Here is a 23,929-nt window from a genome sequence, read left to right as displayed (position 1 = left end):
CTCCAAGCGGCGATCCCAGGTAAGGGCCTCGCCCACTCCGTGATGTTTCCAGCGCCTCGCCGCCGTTGCTGAAGCTCTGGTATTGTCCGGCAGGGAAGGCCGTGCCAATCCAGTTGGCCACAAGGGGGGGGGGGCGAGGGGGGGTGGAGCGAGGGGAGGGTGAGGGGGGGAGGCGAGGGGGAGGCGAGGGGGGGAGGAGGGGGGGGGGGGCGAGGACGCGACTTGGATAATAGCCGCATCCTCGCCAGGAAGCGACTGAAGAACGGTTTCCCCCTTACCCTTCACGCTTCTCCCCCCCCCCCCCCTATATAAAATACTGAAAAAAAACTAAAAGACACACTCTAAACATAACAAAATAAATAAAGACAGCCAGACCATGGGCGGTGCCGCAGCTAGCAACAGCGCCACCGGATTTCCATGAATTGACCTATTTGGAATGAGCTGCCAGAAGAGGCAGTTGATGCAGGTACAATTACAACAATTAAAATACATGACTTCAGAATTAAGGGACAGAAGTTTAGGGGTAACATGAGGGGGAACTTCTTTACTCAGAGAGTGGTAGTGGTGTGGAATGAGCTTCCAGTAGAAGTGGTGGAGGCAGGTTCGTTGGTATCATTTAAAAATAAATTGGATAGGCATATGGATGAGAAGGGAATGGAGGGTGATGGTATGAGTGCAGGCAGGTGGGACTAAGGGAAAAAAGTTGTTCGGCACGGACTTGTAGGGCCGAGATGGCCTGTTTCCGTGCTGTAATTGTTATATGGTTATATGGTTATATGGTTATCTGGACAGGTGCATGGATGGGAAAGGTTTAGAGGGATATGGACCAAATGCAGGCAGGTGGGACATGAGCAGATGGGTCAGCATGAGCAAGATGGGCTGAAGATCCTATATCCACGCTGTCAGGTCAGGAGGAGTTCCCCCGCCACGGGTAACATGTAATCCCGTGCAACCTGCTCCATGGTCAGATAGTCAGCGACTAAACCGTCTCCCCCACCTGGTTTGCCAGGTGAGGAGGGGGCTGTGGACCCCCAGCAGGACCAAAAACAAGACCTGTCAAAGGGCGGATGAGCTTCTAGCGAGCCAACGGCCATCCACACTTCAGTAGAAGTTGCGATCACTGTCGTACATAGCATTGTAAGGAATGATGATAAAGCACACACATCAAAACCCTATACTTCCAGCGGCGGGAGCGTCCGCAGGAACGTGAGGACAGAGATGTGTGGTGCGTCCGTCACCATTCCCATCGGAAACCAACACCACTGCGTCGCTAATGACTCTCTATGACTCAGTAAATTACCCCTAGTGTGTAGGGAGTGGATGCGAAAGTGGGAACATCAAACTAGTGTGAACGGGTGATCAATGGTGGACTCGGTGGGCTGAAGGGCCTGTTTCGATGCTATATGTTTCAATTAATTCAATCATCCCTGAATTTACTTTGTTAAGTCCTTTGAGAACAATATATTTTTCAAGGAAATCACCTGACATTCTTCCAAGCTCTGGGGACTGTTTAAGTCCCTTACCCTGTCCCACTTAGGAAACCTGAACGGAAACCTCTGAAGACTTTGTGCCCCACCCAAGGTTTCCATGTGGTTCCCGAAGGTTCCCAGAAGTTTTTGTCAGTCTCCCTACCTGCTTCCACTATCTGCAACCTCCGGCAACCACCTGCAACCTCCGGGAACTGCACGGAAACCTTGGGTGGGGCGCAAAGTCTCCAGAGGTTTCCGTTCAGGTTCCCAAAGTGGGACAGGTGCATAAGACTCAGTCTATTTAAGTTCTCTCTTTAGAATTATCCTACTATTTGTTATCAATCCTGTGAAAGATGCCATACATATGTACTTGATGGCAGTTCTGTTTAGCACTTCCTTCACACTGCCTTTCAAATGATACAAAACACCAGAATAAAAGCTCCCTGCACCTATTCTAAGAGATCAACACAATGACTTAGTCAAAGAATCATACAGCATAGAAATGGGTCTATGGCGGCATAGTAGCGCAGCGTAGAGTTGCTGCCTTACAGCACCAGAGATCTGGGTTTGATCCTGGCTGCGGGTGCTGTCTGTATGGAGTTTATATGTTCTCCCTGTAACTGAGAGCCCAGTGGGAGCTCCCTCACCACATGGAGCGCTACAAGAAGGCTGCCCGGCACCACCTTGTCCAGAGCACCTGGGGAAGGGCCCTAACCGCTGCCCCTGCTGCCAATTCCTGCATTCATAGATTGAGAGCAAATCGGGAGGTCTAGTTTGTCGATGCGGCAGTGTGGCAGAGTAAGGAAAGCCTGCTCGGTTCTAAGTGAGATTCCCACAACCAACTGCCCTCCCGGAGTTCAGGCTGAAAGGACATCGACCTTAAACATTAACTCAGTTTCTCCTTCCAGAGACACTAACCAGTCTCACCTGCTGAGTGTACAAACCTCTTAACAACTAAAAATATATTTTTGTTACTGCAAACTAGAATTACTAAAGGCTATTGGTTATATTCTTTAATAGAGTTAGGTACTGATCAAAGCAGTTGCTTGTCTATTACAATGTCATGTCAATTTCAATGCCTTGTCAATTTCAATGCCTTGTCAATTTCAATACCTTGTCAATTTCAATGCCTTGTCAATTTCAATGCCTTGTCAATTTCAATGCCAACGCCTTGTCAACGCCTTGTCAATTTCAATGCCTTGTCAATTTCAATGCCTTGTCAATTTCAGTGCCAGGTCAATTTCAGCGCCTTGTCAATTTCAGTGCCTTGTCAATTTCAATAGCAATGTGATAAATGGATAGAAACATAGAAAATAGGTGTAGGAGGAGGCCATTTGCAGCCCTTCAAGCCAGCACCGCCATTCATTGTGTTCATGGCTGATCGTCCCCAATCAATAACCAGTAGCTGCCTTCTCCCCATATCCCTTGATTCCACTAGCGCCTAGAGCTCTATCTAACTCTCTCTTAAATCCATCCAGTGACTTGGCCTCCACTGCCCTCTTGAGGCAGGAAATTCCACAAATTCACAACTCTCTGGGTGAAAACATTTTTTCTCACTTCAGTCTTAAATGGCTTCCCCCTTATTCTAAGACTGTGGCCCCTGGTTCTGGACTCGCCCAACATTGGGAACATTTTTCTTGCATCTAACTTGTCCAGTCCTTTTATAATTTTATATGTTTCTATAAGATCCCCCTCATCCTAAACTCCAGTGAATACAAGCCTAGTATTTTCAATCTTTCATCATATGACAGTCCCGCCATCCCAGGGATCAATCTCGTGAATCTACGCTGCACTGCCTCAAACACAAGGATGTCCTTCAAATTCGGAGACCAAAACTGGACACAATACTCCAGATGTGGTCTCACCAGAGCTCTATATAGCTGCAGAAGAACCTCTAACTCCTATACTGAAATAACCATATAACCATATAACAATTACAGCACGGAAACAGGCCATCTCGACCCTTCTAGTCCGTGCCGAACACATAATCTCCCCTAGTCCCATATACCTGCGCTCAGACCATAACCCTCCATTCCCTTCCTGTCCATATAACTATCCAATTTATTTTTAAATGATAAAAACGAACCTGCCTCCACCACCTTCACTGGAAGCTCATTCCACACAGCTACCACTCTCTGAGTAAAGAAGTTCCCCCTCATGTTACCCCTAAACTTCAGTCCCTTAATTCTCGAGTCATGTCCCCTTGTTTGAATCTTCCCTACTCTCAGTGGGAAAAGCTTTTCCACGTCAACTCTGTCTATCCCTCTCATCATTTTAAAAACCTCTATCAAGTCCCCCCTTAACCTTCTGCGCTCCAAAGAATAAAGCCCTAACTTGTTCAACCTTTCTCTGTAACTTAGTTACTGAAACCCAGGCAACATTCTAGTAAATCTCCTCTGTACTCTCTCTATTTTGTTGACTTTTGTTGCTGAAATCCTCTTGTTACGAAGGCAAACATTCCATTAGCTTTCTTCATTGCCTGCTGTACCTGTAAGCCAACTTTCAGTGACTGGTGTACAAGGACGCCCAGGTCTCGTTGCACCTCCCCCTTGCCTAACCTAACCCCATTGAGATAATAATCTGCCCCCTTATTTTTACCGCCAAAGTGGATAACCTCACATTTACATTATCCACAAAGTGGATAACATTACCTCACAGGGAATAAACGGACTGTCAGAGATTAAGGGGGTTTGATAGAAGTTTATCAAATTAAGAGAGACTTTGACAGGGAAGACAAATCAGCACCTTTTTCCCAAGGTGAAAATGCCAAAGACTAGAGAGCATAGCGTTACGGCCGAAAGGGCAAAGTTTAAAGGAGATATGCGGGGCCAGTTTTTTACGCAGAAAGTGGTGGGTGTCTGGAATGCACTGTCAGGATTGGTGATGGAGGCAGATATGACAGTGCTGTTTAAGAGGCTATTGGATAGGTGGAATATATAGGGAGATGAGGGATTTGTATCACATGCGGGCAGAGGACATTAGTTCATGAGGACATTTGCATCATGTCCTTTATCCTGTATTTGTATACTGTGGACGGCATGATTTGAATCCTGAATAGTCTATTCGCTGACTGGATAGCATGCAACACAAAGCTTTTCACCGTACCTCAGTACATGTGACAATAATAAACTAAACTAAACTAAATGTTCAAAATGCACATTGAGGGCCAAAGGGCCTGTTCCTGTGAAGAATAGATCAGGTAAATGCACAGTGTCTCTTGCCCAAGTAGGGGAATGCACAGTGTCTCTTGCCCAAGTAGGGGAATCGAGAACCAGAGGACATACGATTAAGGTGAGGGGGGAAAGATCTAATAGGAGCCTGATGGGTAACCGTTTTACACAATAAGCTGCCAATGGAAGTAGTTGAGGCCGGTATTATCGCAATGTTTAAGAAACTTTGAGACAGGTATATGGATAGCATGGGTATGGAGGGATAAGGGCCAAATGCAGGTAAGTGGGACTAGTGTAGATGAGGCATGTTGATCGTTGTGGGCAAGATGGGCCGAAGGGCCTGTTTCCACCCTGTATGACTCTATGATTCCTGTGCTGTAATATTCTATGTTCTATGTAGGGTAATGGCTGGGATTCCTTTGGACTGAATGGCGATGAGTTTTGAGTTTTAACGGACATTTTCAACCTCTCACTTCTGAGGTCTGAGGTTCCCACCTGCTTTGAAAAGGCATCAAAATACCGGTGCCCAAGAAGAGCAAGGCGACGTGCCTCATTGACTATCGAACAGTGGCACTAACGTCTGTGGTGATGAAGTGCTTTGAGAGGTTGATTATGGCGCAAATCAATTCCTACCTCAACAAGAACCTCGACCCACTGCAGTTCGCTTACCACCATAACAGATCAATGGTGGATGCGATCTCACTGGCTCTCCACTACGCTCTTGGACAACAAAAACTCATATGTCAGGCTGTTATTCATTGACTACAGTTCGGCATTTAAAACAATCATCCCCTCCAAGCTGGTTACCAAGCTTTCAGATCAGGGCCTCTGCGCATCCCTCTGCAATTGGATCTTCGACTTCCTCATCCACAGACCACAGTCCGTCCGTATTGGTGGAAATGTGTCAGCCTCGATAACAATCAGCACGGGAGCACCTCAAGGCTGCGTGCCCAGCCTTCTCATCTTTACTCAATCTACACTCATGACTGCGTAACCGATCATAGTGCAAATTCCATCATTAAGTTCGCCGACGACACCACTGTTGTGGAACGAATCACTGATGGTGATGAGTCAGAGTATAGAAGTGAGATCGACCGAGATTACGGAGAGTCGGTATGTCAAAGAGAACTCTCTCGAACTTCTAAAGGTGCACAATAGAGAGCATGCTGACTGGTTGCATCGTGGCTTGCTTCAGCAACTTAAGCGTCCAGGAACGGAAAAGAATGCAGAAAGTTGTGACCACTGCCCAGTCCATCATCGGCTCTGACCTCCCCACCATCGAAGGGATCTATCGCAGTCGCTCCCTGGAAAAGGCAGCCAACATCATCAAGGACCCACACCATCCTGGTCACACACTCATCTCTCCGCTACCATCGGATAGAAGGTGCAGGAGCCTTAAAAAACCTGTTACATCCAGGTTCAGGAACAGCTTCTTCCCCACAGCCGTCAGACTATTAAACTGGCCAACAAACAGACTATGAACTATAACAGCCTATTGCATCTGTTTATTTATGTGTATATTGAACTGAACTGTTCTGTATTTTTGCTTACAATATTCGGTTGTGCTGCAGCAAGCAAGAATTTCATTGTCCTATCTGGGCCGCATGACAATAAACTCTCTAGACTTTTGACTTGACTTGGCTTGACTCTTGAGTGTCAATGGAGATGCACTCTCCCAGGCAAGCAGAGCATATTCAGTCACATTCCTAACCTGTGCTTGCTTCAAAACTTGTGGTTTTCAGGAGATTTGTCACGGGCCACGCGATACACAGCCACCGACAATCTCCTGGTCCGACTAATCTCACACTTGGGCATTGAACAAAATCCTTGCCAAAAGGGTTCTAGCGCTTCTCTTGTTTTTTTTTTCTTCTCCAGAGCACTTGAAAGAACGTTTAGAGGAGTACATGTCTAGATTTCCAAAAGTGAGGATCATACGCACCAAAAAGAGAGAAGGTCTGATCCGGACCAGGTTGCTTGGAGCTTCAGTGGCCAAAGGTGAAGTGTTGACCTTCCTGGACTCCCACTGTGAGACTAACGTGAACTGGTTGCCGCCACTACTTGGTAAGGGAATGTCTACATTCATGTGGTAATCATAAGCAGCTCTGTCTTTCGAAGTGAATGTCTTAAGTCCACCCTGATTACAGATTTTAGATGCCCCTGGTCAAAGCCTAGAAATGCAGCTGAAACTTTTGACAATATATCATTAGAAAATACTTAATGTCACTGTTAATGCCAATAGCGAATAACCCTTTATTTAAACCATCTCTTATTGATAAGACATATAACCAATGGGAAAGTCTCGGAATTAGAAGGATCGTGGATATGTACGAAATGGGAAGCCTACTATCATTCCAACAATTACAATTAAAATTTAAATTGAAAAACAACCAATATTTTAAATATCTTCAGATTTGCGATTTCATGAAAAAATATATACAAGGATATCAAAAAGTAACTCCTGACTTATTGGAAGAAGCAATGAATATTGAAGCTGACTCACAAAAATTAATATCATATTTATATAATAGTATTCTAAATATAGACCTACCATCGACAGAGGTACTTAGAGAAGAGTGGGAACGGGAACTAATGATAAAAATTACGAAGGTTAAATGGGAAAAATACTTGATATATATTCACAAATGTTCAATTAATGTAAGACATAATCTAATTCAATTTAAAATTGTACATAGATTATATTATTCAAAAACAAGATTGAACAAATTTTATCCAAATATATCCGCCACTTGTGATAAATGACTAGCCCAAAAGGCAACTATAACACACTCCTTAGTTTCCTGCATAAAATTTTATAGATTTTGGACTGATATTTTTGAAATATTTACAAAATTATTCAAGACAAGAATGGAACCTAATACTGAAATGATTATATTTGGCGTAATGGAAGATGGGAATAAATTGAACACATCTCAAAATCTATTCCTTAACTATGGTTTAATAATAGCAAAAAAATGTATACTTAAATTTTGGAAGGGTACATCAATACCAACGCTTAAAATGTGGATTGCAAGTATGTTGGACACAGCTCATCTTGAGGAAATGCGATTCCTCCTAATGGATAAATCAGACCAATTCATAACGAGTTGGTCTCCATTCGGCGTTTTTTTGGAATCATATGGTGCAACACAATTGTAAAAGAACTGTTTCAGGACTGGACGAGGGTTGGTCAAGATTATAAATAATGATCTCCTTCTCTTTTTTATTTTATTTTCTTTTCTCTATTTTCTCTCCCAACTTTCTTCATTTACTCGTTTTCTTTCTTCACACACTATATATTTCACATCTTTCTATTCTTTACTATCTAACTTCTTTTTCTTATTCTAATCTTTTTTCAATGTAACAAAAAAAAAAAAAAGTTGTACATAAAATGTATTATGAAAATATATATTAGGCACTTTGGTGCCATATGACTGTACTTACTTCTAATAAAATAAAAATTTTAAAAAATTAAAATAAAATACTTAATGTTTGGCCAGCCAGTGCTTTGTGGGGTGAGAATTCAGCCTCACTGGAAAATTCTTTCAAGAGTTGGGTGTCAAGCTCGGAGCGAATATATCCCAAGCAGTTTTGCATTAAATATTCAAGGAGCGAATCCTTAGAAGGCACAGTTTCATTTATTAATGTCAGTGACTCAGTGCAAACACTGGTCAATCGTTTCTGTTTGCTATAAACCTGGCTCTTAAAATCAACAGTAAAATGGAGCAAACATTGGTTCTGACATTGGAAAAGTCCCCCCCCCCCACATCCGAAAGACATGCGGGTTTGCAAGTCAATTGCCGTCTTTAAATCGCCCTTCGTGTGTAGGGAGTGGATGAGAAAGTGGGATTTCGTTTGGTTTTGAGATACAGCACGGAAACAAGCCTTTCGGCCCACCGTGTCCACACCGACCAGCAATCCCCGCACAGTAATACTAGCCTACACACACCATGGACAGTTTTACATTCATACCAAGCCAATTAACCTACAAACCTGTACATCTTTGGAGTGTGGGAGGAAACCGAATATCTCAGAGAAAACCCACATGGTCACGGGGAGAACGTACAAACTCCATAGAGACAGCACCCGTAGTTGGGATCGAACCCGGTTCTCTAGCGCTGTAAGGCAGCAACTACCGCTGCGCCACCATGCCACCCTATACTATGGAACTAGTGTGAACGTGTGATCGATGGTCACGATGGACTTGGTGAGCTGAAGGGCCGGATCCCGTGCTGATCTTTACACTGAACTATCTGACACCCTTCCCAGACTGCACACATGCTCCTGGATACGCTTCCGATCCAGTACGCCACATGCTAACATCCCACGTGTTTAGCTGCTGTGTTTCTCCCTGCTTTACTCCCCAGCTCTTCCTGTTCATTCTGCAGATCAGATTGCACAGAACCACAGGACGATCGCCTGCCCGATGATTGACGTCATTGACCACAACCACTTTGGCTACGAGACACAGGCAGGAGATGCCATGAGGGGAGCCTTTGACTGGGAGATGTACTACAAGCGCATCCCCATCCCTCCGGAGCTGCAGAGAGCCGACCCCAGCGAACCCTTCGAGTAAGTGGGGCGGCACGGTGGCGCAGCGGTAGAGCTCCTGCCTTAGAGCGCCAGACACCCGAGTTCGATCCTGACTACGGGTGTTGTCTGTAACTAGCTTGTACGTTCTCTCCGTCCGTGGGTTTTCTCCAGGTGCTCCGGTTTCCCCCCACGTCCTAAAGACATGCAGGTTTGTAGGTTAATCGGCTTTTGTAAATTGCCCCTAATATGTAGGATAGAACGAGTGTACGGGTGATTATTAGAAAGCATGGACTCGATGGGCCGAGGGGCCTGTTTCCACTCTGTATCTCTAAGTATCGCAAGAAGCACCAGAGGCTGCACTGTGGTGCAGCTGGTAGAGCTGCTGCCTCACAGTGCCAGTGACCCAGCTGTCTTTGTGGAGTTTGCACATTCTCCCTGTGACTGCTTCGGTTTCCTCCCACATCCCAAAGATGTGTAGGTTTGTAGGTTAGTTGGCCTCTGTGAGAAAGTGGGATAACATAAAACTAGTGTGAAGGGGTGGCAGATGGTCAGTGTCTACCTTATTGGAAACCCATTTGCAACATTAACTAAACACCCAGCTTTCTCCTTACCAGAAAAAAATCTTAGCCTTTTGCTTTTGTTTTTCTGAATTTTACAACTTCTCAGCTCTGGTATTCTCACTAAATGTGCAGCTGGGACTGAACGCCACAAGTTTTGTCTTTAGATTTTACATAAGACTTTATAAACACAATGCAGAAACAGGCCCTTCGGCCCACCAAGTCCATGCCGACCAATGATCACCCAAACACTAGTTCTATCCCACACTCGAGGGACAATTTACAAAAGCCATTTATCCTACAAGCTCTTTGGAATGTTGGAAGAAACCAGAGAAAACCCACACGGTCACGGGGAGAACGTAAAAACTCCGTACAGACAGCACCCGTAGTCAGGATCGAACCCACGTCTTTGGCGCTGTGAGGCAGCAGCTCTACTGCTGCGCCTCCATGCTGCCCAATTGTTAAATCAAAGTTTGATAAAAGTTTAACATCATTTCCCTACATTTCATAACACTTTGTGAAAAATATCCCAAGTGCTTGCTGGAGCTCTTTTTATGCTACTTTTAAGTATAGAGCCCCTTCGGCCCAACTAGTCAATGCCAACTATCAAATATCCAGTTACACGAATCCGACATGAATCACATTTTACTTTCCTCGTGTGCATTGCTAGTAAGGCCAGAAGCTATTGTCCATTCTGAAGTGTCCTTGTTTATCATATCTCTTCTCAACCTTTCCTACTTCACAAATAAGGTCATAGGTGATAGGAGTAGAATTAGGCCATTCGGCCCAACAAGTCTACTCTGCCATTAAATCATGGCTGATCTATCTTTGCCTCTCAACCCAATTCACCTGCCTTCTCCCCATAACCCCTGACATGTGTCATATAATGTTCCAAATAATAACTCCACCTAAATAAACTCCATTCTAGAGGTAGATACTTTATTCTGAGACTGTGCCCGCTACAGCATAGAGCCATGCCCTTCGGCCCACCAAGACCATGCCGACCATCGATGAACCATTAACACTAGTTCTCTGTTATCCCACATTCTCATCCACTCCCTACACACTAGGGCCAATTTACAGATGCCGATTAACCTACAAACTCACATAGCTTAGAGATGTGGGAGGAAAATGGAGCACCCGGTGAAACCCAGGCAGTCACAGGGAGAAGGTGCAAACTGCACAGAGACAGTGCCCGAGTTCCGGATCAAACTTGTGTCTCTGGCGCTGTGAGTTAGCGGTTCTACCTGCTGCACCACTATGCCGCCACTGGACCTCTGTCGGTCCTGCAGGGGGAAGGAACTCTACCTAGAATTTTGTGCAGCACACCAGGTAACCGCATGGCAGACTTGTTTGGGAGATTAAACCACATGGGATCCAGGGCAAGCAAGACAATTGGATACAAAATTAGGTTGAACGTTGGAGATGGAGAGTTGTTTTTTCAGAAGCCTATAACAAGTGGTCTGCCACAGGGATCAGTACTGGCTCCACTCCTGTTCGTTAGTTATATTAACGATTTCGATGTGGTATGTGGTTTTGTTGGTAAGTTTCTTGATGACATTAAAATTTGTGCTATAGTGTACAGTGAAGAAGGGTATTTATGAGTACAACGGGATCGTGATCAACAGGGCCAATGGGCCAACGAGTAGCAGATGGAGTGTAGTTTGGAAGTTTAGAAGTTCTTGGAGAAGAATTAGGTTTTTCGGCCCATCACGTCTACTCCAGCATTCAAACATGGCTGATCTATCTTTCTCTTTCAAACCCATTCTAATGCCTTCTGCCCATAACCACCAACAACTTTACTAATCATGAATCTGTCAATCTCCGCCTTGACATGGCTGCATGATGTCAAATTCCACTGTACCTCAATTGGTGCACGTGACAATCAATGTGAACTTGAACTTGAAATTAAAAATATCCATTGACTTGGCCTCCACAACCGGCTGTGGCAATGAATTCCACAGATTCACCACCCACTGACTAAAGAAATTCCTTCTCATCTCCTTTTAAATGTACATCCTTTTATTCTTAGGCAATGGCCTCTGGTCCCAGACTCTCCCACTAGTGGAAACATCCTCTCCACAATAACTCTATCCAGGGATTTCAATATTTGGTAAGTTTCCTTGACATAGACATAGAAACATAGAAATTAGGTGCAGGAGTAGGCCATTCGGCCCTTCGAGCCTGCACCGCCATTCAATATGATCATGGCTGATCATCCAACTCAGTATCCCGTACCTGCCTTCTCTCCATACCCTCTGATCCCCCCGGCCACAAGGGCCACATCTAACTCCCTCTTAAATATAGCCAATGAACTGGCCTCAACTACCCTCTGTGGCAGAGAGTTCCAGAGATTCACCACTCTCTGTGTGAAAAAAGTTCTCCTCATCTCGGTTTTAAAGGATTTCCCCCTTATCCTTAAGCTGTGACCCCTTGTCCTGGACTTCCCCAACATCGGGAACAAACTTCCTGCATCTAGCCTGTCCAACCCCTTAAGAATTTTGTAAGTTTCTATCAATGACATGTCCCCTCATCCTTCTAAACTCCAGTAAGTACAGGCCCAGTGCCGTCAAACAGATACATGAGAATTGTTACATTTTGCTAAGACAAACCAGGCCAGGACTTACACAGTACGTATATGGTGGGGCCAGGGAGAGTATTGTAGAACAGAGAGAGACATAGAGGTGAAGGTACATCATTCCATGGAAGTGGAAACACAGATTGACAGGGTGCTGAAGAAGGCGTTTGGCACATTGGTCAAAAACAAGAAGCATGGACAGGTAGAGGCAGCTGGGACATCCCTGTAGGAGCAAGGACATCCCTGGAGGAGTTTTGGGAACCAAGGAATAAACTGAAAAAGGAGATCAGAAGGGCAAAAAGAGGCCAGGACATAACTCTGGCAGATAGCATTAAGGACAATCCCAAAAGATTTTATAAATACTTAAGGGGGAAACGGGTAACGAGAGAGAGAGTGGGACCTCTCAGGAATCAAAGCGGCCACCTCTGTGTGCAGCCACAGGATGGGCAAGGTCCTCAATGAATATTTCTCCTCTGCATTTACTGCGGAGAAAGACAGTAGGATGGAGGAAATTGGAGCAGTCAATGGAAATGTCTTGAGAGCAGTCGGCGTTACCGTCAATTAAGTACTGAAGGTACCTGTACTATCGTGTATGAAGGTAGACAAATCTCCAGGGCCTGATCAGATATATCCGAGGACATTGTGGGAAACCAGAGAGGAAATTGCGGGAGCCTTGGTTGAAATTTACGAGTCGCCCTTAAATACAGGAGAGATGCTGGAAGACTGGAGGGTGGCAAATGTTGTGCCTCTATTCAAGAAGGGCTGCAGGGAAAATGTTGGGAACTATTGGCCGGTGAGCACAATCTGAGTTGGAAAATTACTAGAGAGTATTCTGGGGGATAGGTTATACAGGCATTTGGACGGGCAAGGGCTGATTGTCAAATCAGCATGGTTTTGTATGTGGGAGGTCATGTCTCACAAATCTGATTGAGTTTTTGAAGACGTGACCAAAAAGGTCGATGAGGGCAGAGCTGTCGATGGTGTGTACATGGACTTCAGTAAACCTTTCAACAAGGTTCCACATGGACAGACTGCTCTGGAAGGTTAGATCACATGGGATCCAAGTAGAGAAAGCTGAATGGATAGCAAATTGGTTTCATGGAAGAAAGCAGAGAGTGATGGTGGAAGGTTGCTTCTCAGACTGGAGGCCTGTGACTAGTGGTGTGCCTCAGGGTTGGGTGGTGGGCCCATTCCTGTTTATCATCTACATCAATGATTTGGATGAGAACACACAGGGCAAGATTAGCAAGTTTGCTGATGATACAAAAGTTATTGGTTTTGCAGATAGTGAAGATGTTTGTGAAAGATTGCAGCAGGATCTGGATCGGTTGGCCAGGTGGCTTGAGGAATGGTTGACAGCATTTAATACAGAGAAGAGTGAGGTGTTGCATTTTGGGATGTCTAACAAGGGCAGGACATGCACAGGAGTAACTCTGGAGACAAGGCAGCATCTCTGGAGACAAGGAATGGGTGACATTTCGGATCGAGACCCTTCTTCAGACTGATGTCAGAGGAGTGGGCGGGACAAAGATCAAATGTAGTCAGAGACAGTAAGACTGGTGGGAGAACTGAGAAGGGGAGGGGATGGAGAGAGAGGGAAAACAAGGGCTATTTGAAGTTAGAGAAGCCAATGTTCATACCGCTGGGGTGTAAGCTGCCCAAGCGAAATATGAGGTGCTGTTCCGCCAATTTGCGTTGGGCCTCACTCTGACAATGGAGGAGGCCCAGGACAGAAAGGTCAGATTGGGAATGAGAGAGGGAGTTGAAGTGCTGAGCAACCGGGAGATCAGATCGGTTAAGACGGACTGAGCGGAGTTGTTCAGCTAAAAGATCGCTGAGCCTGCTCTTGGTCTCACCCATGTAAATAAGTTAACACCTGGAACAGAGGATACAGTAGATGAGGTTGGAGGAGGTGCGAGTGAACCTCTGCCTCACCTGAAAAGACTGTTTGAGTCCTTGGATGGAGTCGAGGGGGTAGGTAAAGGGACAGGTGTTGCATCTCCTGCGGTTGCAGGGGAAAGTACCTGGGGAGGGGATGGTTTAGGTGGGAATGGACGAGTTGATTAGGGAGTTGTGGAGGGAATGGCCTCTGCGGAAAGCAGAAAGAGGTGGAGATGGGAAGATGTGGCCAGTAGTGGGAACCCGTTGGAGGTGGCAACAATGTTGCTGTATGCGACGGCTGATGGGGTGGAAGGTGAGGACAAGAGGGACTCTGTCCTTGTTGCGAATGGGGGGAGGGGAAACACGAGCTGATCTGTGGGATATCGAAGAGACCCTAGTGAAGAGCTTCATCTATAATGGAAGAGGGGAACCCCTGGTTCCAAAAGAATGAGGAGTGCAGGTGCATGGTTCCTTGAAGGTCGAGTCGCAGGCGGATAAGGTGGTCAAAATGGCACATTGGACTTCATCAGTCAGAGCATTGAGTATAGAAGTTGGGATGTCATGTTGCAATCGTATAAGACATTGGTGAGACTGCATTTAGAATATTGTGTTCAGTTCTGGGCACCATGTTATAGGAAATATATTGTCCAGCTGTAGATTTGGGAGGAACAACAGCAGCAGCAGATTAGCAAGAGATACGACTGATTGGCTCTAGCTCAAGTGGGAGTCAGAGGGGTGAAAACAGTTGAAAACTGAGGAATTTGCTTTGTAAATTGGTAAATCAGGCAATTTATCAGTCAATTTAAGCAGGACAGCTCTTAGCGAGCGGCAGTGTGAGTGAGTGGCCCTGTGAGGGAAGTGTAGAGTCTTTGGCGAGGAGGCTGAGGAGAGAGAGACGAAAGAAGGAGATGTCAGGCAAGCTGATTCAGTGCGATGCTTGCAGTATGTGGGAGGTTAAGGACACCGCTGGTGCCTCTGGCTGCTACAAATGCGAAAAGTGCATCCAGGTAGAGCTCCTGAAGGGCCGTGTTGGGGAACTGGAGAAGCAAGTGGATGACCTCCGGTTCGTGCGAGAAACGGAGTCGTTCCTCGACAAGTCCTACAGTACGATTGTTACACCTAAGGTACTGGAAGAGAGAAGGTGGGAGACAGTGAGAAAGGGAGGGAAGCATGGAATGCCAACGTCCCCGGGTGGTGTACCTCTTGTAAACAGGTTCATCCGCTTAGAAGCTGTTGGGACAGAAGACGTGAGCGGCGGACTGGCTTGCGATGCGAATAGGGCTGTTGAGCCAAAACCAAAAAGGCCTAAGGCAGGCAAGGCCATTGTAGTGGGAGACTGCATCGTGAGAGGTACGGACAGGGGTTTCTGCGGCAACAGACGGGATGCGAGGATGGTGTGCTGCCTTCCCGGTGCCAGGATCCAGGATGTCATGGACAGAGTGCAGAAAATCCTCAAGGGCGAAGGTGAACATCCGGAAGTGGTAGTGCATGTCGGCACAAACTATGTCGGAAAGAAGGGGATGAATATTCTGCAGCGTGACTTTAGAGAGCTCGGAAAAATGTTGAAAAGCAGGACCTCCAGGGTTGTTATCTCCGGTTTGCTTCCAGTTCCCCGTGCTGGCGAGAGCAGGAACAGGGAGATACGGGACCTGAACGTGTGGCTGAGGAACTGTTGCACGGGGCAGGGATTTAGATTCTTAGATCACTGGGATCTGTTTTGGGGTAAGGAGGAACTGTACAAAAGGGACGGATTGCATCTTAACAGGTGTGGGACCAGCATTCTGGCAGGCAGGTTTGCCACTGCTACACGGGTGGCTTTAAACTGAATAAGGGGGGTGGGGTGTCGAATGGGATAGTGGAGGATGGAGTTAAAGGGAAAGGGTTTCTTAAATGTGTGAGCATAGAGACCGAAGGGTGTAAAATGAGGGTAGAAGAAATAGGTAGCAAGGTGAAAAGTAAAAGGGGCAGGCAGACAAAACCAGGGCAAAAATCAAAAAGGGCCACTTTTCAACATAATTGTATAAGAGTGTTGTAAAAACAAGCCTGAAGGCTTTGTGTCTCAGTGCAAGGAGCATTCGTAATAAGGTGGATGAGTTGAATGTGCAGATAGCTATTAATGACTATGATATAGTTGGGATCACGGAGACATGGCTCCAGGGTGACCAAGGCTGGGAGCTGAACATCCAGGGATATTCAATATTTAGGAGGGATAGACAGAAAGGAAAAGGAGGTGGGGTAGCGTTACTGATTAGAGAGGAGATTAATGCAATGGAAAGGAAGGACATTAGTTTGGAGGATGTGGAATCGGTATGGGTAGATCTGCGAAACACTAAGGGGCAGAAAACGCTGGTGGGTGTTGTGTACAGGCCACCTAACAGTAGTAGTGAAGTTGGAGATGGTATCAAACAGGAAATTAGAAATGCGTGCGACAAAGGCAAAACAGTTATAATTGGTGACTTCAATCTACATATAGATTGGGTTAATCAAATTGGCAGGGGTGCTGAGGAAGAGGATTTCTTGGAATGTATGCGGGATAGTTATCTAAATCAACATGTAGAGGAACCAACGAGAGAGAGCAGGCTATTTTAGACTGGGTATTGAGTAATGAGGAAGGGTATGAGACGTCAATTGGCCAAGATTGACTGGCAATTAACTCTAAAAGGGTTGACGGTGGATATGCAATGGAAGACATTTAAAGGCTGCATGGATGAACTACAAAAATTGTTCATACCAGTTTGGCAAAAGAATAAATCAGGGAAGGTAGTACATCCATGGATAACAAGGGAAATCAGGGATAGTATCAAAGCGAAGGATGATGCGTACAAATTAGCCAGAAAAAGCAGCATACCGGAGGACTGGGAGAAATTCAAAGACCAGCAGAGGAGGACAAAGGGCTTAATTAGGAAAGGAAAAATAGATTATGAAAGAAAACTGGCAGGGAACATAAAAACTGACTGCAAATTTTTTATAGATATGTGTAAAGAAAGAGATTAGTTAAAACAAATGTAGGTCCCTTGCAGTCAGAAACAGGTAAGTTGATCATGGGGAACAAGGATATGGCGGACCAATTGAATAACTACTTTGGTTCCGTCTTCACTAAGGAAGACATAAATAATTTGCCGGAAATAGCAGGGGACCGCGGGTCAAAGGAGTTGGAGGAATTGAGTGAAATCCAGGTTAGCTGGGAAGTGGTGTTGGGTAAATTGAATGGATTAAAGGCCGATAAATCACCAGGGCCAGATAGGCTGCATCCCAGAGTACTTAAGGAAGTAGCTCCAGAAATAGTGGATGCATTAGTAATAATCTTTCAAAACTCTTTAGATTCTGGAGTAGTTCCTGAAGCTTGGCGGGTAGAAAACGTAACCCCACTTTTTAAGAAGGGAGGGAGGGAGAGAGAAAATGGGGAATTACAGACCAGTTAGTCTAACATCGGTAGTGGGGAAACTGCTAGAGTCAGTTATTAAAGATGGGATAGCAGCACATTTGGAAAGTGGTGAAATCATTGGACAAAGTCAGCATGGATTTACGAAAGGTAAATCATGTCTGACGAATCTTATAGAATTTTTCGAGGATGTAACTAGTAGCATGGATAGGGGAGAACCAGTGGATGTGGTGTATCTGGACTTCCAGAAGGCTGTCGACAAGGTCCCACATAAGAGATTAGTATACAAACTTAAAGCACAAGGCATTGGGGGTTCAGTATTGATGTGGATTGAGAACTGGCTGGCAAACAGGAAGCAAAGAGTAGGAGTAAACGGGTCCTTTTCACAATGGCAGGCAGTGACTACTAGTGGGGTACCGCAAGGCTCAGTGCTGGGGACCCCAGCTATTTACAATATATATTAATGATCTGGATGAGGGAATTGAAGGCAATATCTCCAAGTTTGCGGATGACACTAAGCTGGGGGGCAGTGTTAGCTGTGAGGAGGATGCTAGGAGACTGCAAGGTGACTTGGATAGGCTGGGTGAGTGGGCAAATGTTTGGCAGATGCAGTATAATGTGGATAAATGTGAGGTTATCCATTTTGGTGGGAAAAAAAACGAGAAAGCAGACTATTATCTAAATGGTGGCCGATTGGGAAAGGGGGAGATGCAGCGAGACCTGGGTGTCATGGTACACCAGTCATTGAAGGTAGGCATGCAGGTGCAGCAGGCAGTAAAGAAAGCGAATGGTATGTTAGCTTTCATTGCAAAAGGATTTGAGTATAGGAGCAGGGAGGTTCTACTGCAGTTGTACAGGGTCTTGGTGAGACCACACCTGGAGTATTGCGTACAGTTTTGGTCTCCAAATCTGAGGAAGGACATTATTGCCATAGAGGGAGTGCAGAGACGGTTCACCAGACTGATTCCTGGGATGTCAGGACTGTCTTATGAAGAAAGACTGGATAGACTTGGTTTATACTCTAGAATTTAGGAGATTGAGAGGGCATCTTATAGAAACTTACTTAAGGGGTTGGACAGGCTAGATGCAGGAAGATTGTTCCCGATGTTAGGGAAGTCCAGGACAAGGGGTCACAGCTTAAGGATAAGGGGAAAATCCTTTAAAACCGAGATGAGAAGAACTTTTTTCACACAGCGAGTGGTGAATCTCTCGAACTCTCTGCCACAGAGGGTAGTTGGGGCCAGTTCATTGGCTATATTTAAGAGGGAGTTAGATGTGGCCCTTGTGGCTAAGGGGATCTGGGGGTATGGAGAGAAGGCAGGTACGGGATACTGAGTTGGATGATCAGCCATGATCATATTGAATGGCGGTGCAGGCTCGAAGGGCCGAATGGCCTACTCCTGCACCTAATTTCTATGTTTCTATGTTTCTATGTTTCTATGAAAGGAAGGGTTCAGCGAAGATTTACAATGCTATTTCCAGGACTAGCCGATGTGAGTTATAGTGCAGGGGTGGAGTAGGCTGGGTCTCTATTCTATGGAGCGCAGGAGGGATGAGAGGAGATGTTATAGTGTTCAAAATCATGAGAGGAATAGATCGGGTAGATGCACAGAGTTTCTTGCCCAGAGAAGGTGAATCGAGGACCAGAGGACATAGGTTTAAGGTGAAGGGGAAAGATTTAATAGGAATCTGAGGGGTAACTTTTTCACACAAAGGGTTGTGGTTATATGAAACAAGCTGCCAGAATCTGAAGAAGGGTCTTGACTCGAAACATCGCCCATACCTTCTCTCCAGAGATGTTGCCTGACCAGCTGAGTTACTCCAGCATTTTATGCCTACCTTCGATTTAAACCAGCATCTGCAGTCTTTTCCTACACAAACTGCCAGAGGATGTAGTTGAAGCTGCGACTATCGCAACGTTTAAGAAACAGTCAGACAGGTACATGGATAGGACGGGTTTGGGGGGATATTGACCAAGCGCAGGCAGGTGGGATTAGTTTAGCTGGGACATGTTGGCCGGTGTGGGCAAGTTGGGCTGAATGGCCCGTTTCCACACTGTATGATTCTATGACTGTGACTTGCCTTCATCTGTCAGCGTATTGAGTACAAGAATTAAGATGTCATGTTACAGCTGAACAAGACATTGGTAAGATAGACACAAAATGCTGGAGTAACTCAACGGGACATGGAGCATCTCTGGAGAGAAGGAATGGGTGACGTTTCAGGTCGAGACCCTTCTTCAGATTCGGGGAGGCCACATTTAGAGTGTATACAGTTCTGGTCTCCTGGCTATAGGAAGGATGTGATCAATTGGAAAGAATTCAAAAAAGATTCACAAGGATGTTACTAGGTCTTGAAGGGTTTGAGTTAATATTAGAGGTTGGATGAGTCGGGTCTTTTTTTCTCTGAAGCATAGGAAGCTTTGAGAAGATGATAAGATCACGACTTTAGCCTTTAAAGATACAGCGTGGAAACTGGCAGCCCCTTTGAGTCTGCGTCGACCAGCGATCACCCCGCTATATACACAATGGGGACAATTTACAATTTTTACCAAAGCCAATTATCCTACAAACCTGTACATCTTTGAAGTGTGGGAGGAAACCAGAGCACCTGGAGAAAACCAGTGTGGTCACAGGGAGAACGTACAAACTCCGTACGAACAGCACCCATGGTCAGGATCGAACGTGGGTCTCGGGCACTGTAAGGCATCAACTCTACCGCTGCCTGTGCTGTCTGTGAAGCAAGGTGAATAGCCGCAATCATTTATGTAGTGTAGATGAGGCTAAAACTGGAGAGCATAGGCTTAAGGAGAGAAAGGGAACGATTTAAAAGGGATCTGATGAGCAACGTTTTCACACAGAGGATAATGCATTTATGGAATGAGCTGCCTGAAGAAGTGGTAGAGGCAGGTAGAATTACCATTTAATCACCATTACCATTACAATAAACATTAGCATTTGAAAGACAATTGGACAGATATATGGATAGGAAAGGTACACAAAAATGCTGGAGAAACTCAGCAGGTGCAGCAGCATCTATGGAGCGAAGGAAATAGGCAACGTTTCATGAAGAGGAGGAGGAGCCCGAGGGCTGAGGAAGGGGAGGAGACAGCAAGGGCTAACAAAATTGGGAGAATGCAATGTTCAAGCCCGCAGGATGCAGACTCCCCAAGCGGAATATGAGGTGCTGCTGCTCCAATTTCCGGTGTTGCTCGCTCTGGCCATGGAGGAGGCCCAGGACAGAAAGGTCGGATTCGGAATGGGGAGGGGAGTTGAGGTGCTGAGCCACCGGGAGGTCAGGTTGGTTATTGCGGACCGAGCGGAGGCGCTCGGTGAAGCGATCACCAAGCCTTCGCTTGGTCTCACCGATGTAGATCAGCTGACATCTAGAGCAGCGGATGCAAGAGATGAGGTTGGAGGAGATGCAGGTAAACATCTGTCGCACCTGGAACGACTGTTTGGGTCCTTGAATGGAGTCGAGGGGGGAGGTAAAGGGACAAGTGTTACATCTCTTGCGGTTGCAACGGAAAGTGCCCGGGGAGGGGGTGGTAGGGGAGGGAAGGGAAGAATTGACAAGGGAGTTACGGAGGGAGCGGTCTTTGCGGAAGGCAGACATGGGGGGAGATGGGAGATGGGAAGATGGATAGGAAAGGTTTAGTGGGATATGGATAAGCACAGGTAAGTGGGACTTGCTCTGATAGTTCATTTGGTCAGCATGGACAAATTGGGCTGAAGGGCCTGTTTCCGTCCATTACAGCTGTATGACTCCATGACTCCAGTAGAGCAAGTTTCATGAGATTATTCAACTGTTATGTTGAACGCTATCACAATAATTTACATTATTTTGGTGGCACAGTAGCGCAGCCTTACAGCACCTGAGTCCTGGGTTCGATCCTGGATATGGGTGTTGTCTGTACGGAGTTTGGACGTTCTCTCTGTGACCACATAAGTTTTCTCCGGATGCTCCTGTTCCCTCCACTCTTCAAAAATGTACAGATTTGCGGGTTAAATGGCTTTGGTACAATTGTAAATTGTCCCTAGTGTGGACGATAGTACTAGAGCACAGGCTGAACGTTAGTCAGCGCAGACTCTGTCAGCTGAAGAGCCTGTTTCCACGCTGATCTCTAAAGTGTAAAGTTGATCATTACTCTATCTGTATTTAAAAGCAGTAAATGAGCCTGCACTGCCACCTGTTGGTGGAACCACATGGTGGCTGCAGTTATTAAATGGGATTAAGAGCATTGGAAACAGGAGCAGGTGTGGGCACTTCAGTAAGATCATGTCCTATACAAATTTGATCTCAACACCATTTTCCCTTTCTCTTTCCAAGGCCCTTGACACCCTTCAACTTCAAATGCCAATCTCAACCTCAAATTTATTGACTCTACCTTTTTGGGCGAGAATAATTCTTTAACTCTTCCTTCTAAAGAGGATAACCTCCCATTTATCCACGTTATACCTCTTCTGCCTATGTTTCTGTCTCTGTCAACCCCTCCTCACCTGGTTCAAACTATCTCCTGCCAGCCTTTGCCTCACCTCTCTCTATCACCTCTTTATAGTGGAGATAAAGGAACTGCAGATGGTGTTTTTTACAAAAACAGACACAGTGCTGAGTACTCCAGCACTTAACCTTATATGGTTAAGTGCTGGAGTACTCAGCGGGTCAGGCAGCATCTCTGGAGAACATGGATAGGTGATGTTTTGGGTTGGGACCTTTCTTCAGACTGATTGTAGGGGGGGGAAAGAAAGACAATAGGTGCAGGAGTAGGCCATTCAGCACTTTGAGCCAGCACCGCCATTCAATGTGATCATGGCTGGTCATCCTCAATCAGTGCCCCATTCCTGCTTTTTCCCCATTTCCCCTGACTCCGCTATTTTTAAAAGCTCTATCTAGCTCTCTCTTGAAAGCATCCAGAGAACCCTGCTCCTACTCCTGCACCTATTGGTCTATTGTCTAACCCGCCTCCACCGCCCTCTGAGGCAGAAAGCTGGAAGAGAGGAGGGCCAGGACAAAGCCTGGCAGGTGAGAGGGTGATACAAGTGAGGAGGGGGGTTTTCACAGGCAGCATTTCTTGTCTCAGGGAATCTAGAATGCAGAGAGACAAAAAATGCTGGAGTAACTCAGCAGGCCAGGCAACATCTCTGGAGAGAAGGAATGGGTGATGTTTCGGGTCAAGACCCTTCTTCAGACTGATCAGTTTGAAGAATGGTCTCAACCCGAAATGTCACCCATTCCTTCTCTCCAGAGATGCTGCTTGTCCTGCTGAGATACTCCAGCATTTTGTGTCTATCTTTGATTTATCAGCATATGCAGTTCTTTCCCACAAATCTAGAATGCAGGTTGGGTGGTAATTTGGTGGGGCATCTCAGTGAATCTTTCATTTTCAGTCCCTCTCCTACAAATATGTGCCTCTCTCTGGCTCCTCCACTGCCACAGTGAGGCCCAGTTTTAACTAGAAGAACAACAGCCAACATTCCATCTACAACCTTCTTGTATGAACTTTAGGTAAACCGTTCTCATCACTTCCCATTGTCTTACTTATGTCCCCTTTTTCACCCCGTTTCTTTTAATAAATGCACAGAGTGCTGGAGAGAGTCAGCAGGTCAGGCAGCATCTGTGGAGGGAAGGTGCCGATGATGTTTCGGGTCATGATTTCATATTCATAAGTTCCAGGAGCAGAATTAGCCCCTTCAGCCCATCAAGTCTCCTCCGCCCTTCAATCATGGCTGATCTATCTTTCCCTCTCGCCCCATTCTCCTGCCTTTGCCCCATAACCACTGACACCCTCAAAAATCTGTCAATCTCTACCTCCACAGCCATCTGTGGCAATGAATTCCACAGATTCACCACCCTGTGACTAAAGAAATCCCTCTCGTCTCCTTTCTCAAGGTACGTCCTTTTATTCTGCGGCTGTGCCCTCTGGTCCTAGACTCTTCCACTAATGGAAACATCAGGTTGAGACCCCTCCTCAGAGTCTGGAGAAACTCAGCAGGTCGGGTGTTGGAATTGTCGATGCTTCAGCTTGAGACCCACATCAGGACTGTGATGGTTAAGACCCCTATCTCTGCTCTCAGTCCTGAGGGAGGGTCTGAACCCAACACATCAACAATTATTTTTCCATCATAGACGCTGCTCGACCCACAGTTTCTTTCCACCAAAATGCTTGCATTTGCAGATGTTAGAACAAAATATTCCAGCCATCCCTGATGCTATAGGGCAAATGCCTGCATGCATATGATCATAACCATTATTCACATCTCGTTAACTATTTAATGTGTTTATTCGGGGAGAAGTGAGCATCTGTTTGTTCACCATCCACAGATGTGTATATATCTTGTGCATATGTATGTGACAGCAAGGGG

The 23,929-nt window shown here is 45.8% G+C and overlaps 1 protein-coding gene across 2 annotated transcripts in view; it reads left to right on the top strand.

Moving 5' to 3' along the window:
- galntl6 (polypeptide N-acetylgalactosaminyltransferase like 6) overlaps window positions 1-23,929 on the top strand; it is a 799,191-nt gene that overhangs the window by 699,602 nt on the left and 75,660 nt on the right. For both annotated transcript variants that reach the window (XM_055632320.1, XM_055632321.1), the window contains 2 exons: window positions 6,515-6,700; window positions 9,025-9,208. In XM_055632320.1, coding sequence (XP_055488295.1) covers window positions 6,515-6,700; window positions 9,025-9,208 — 370 coding nt within the window. The remainder of the gene's footprint in view (window positions 1-6,514; window positions 6,701-9,024; window positions 9,209-23,929) is intronic.

This window comes from Leucoraja erinacea, chromosome 3 (genome assembly GCF_028641065.1).
Source record: "Leucoraja erinacea ecotype New England chromosome 3, Leri_hhj_1, whole genome shotgun sequence".
In the NCBI taxonomy this organism is placed as follows: Eukaryota; Metazoa; Chordata; class Chondrichthyes; order Rajiformes; family Rajidae; genus Leucoraja; species Leucoraja erinaceus.
This window is presented reverse-complemented; position numbering and strand designations above follow the sequence as displayed.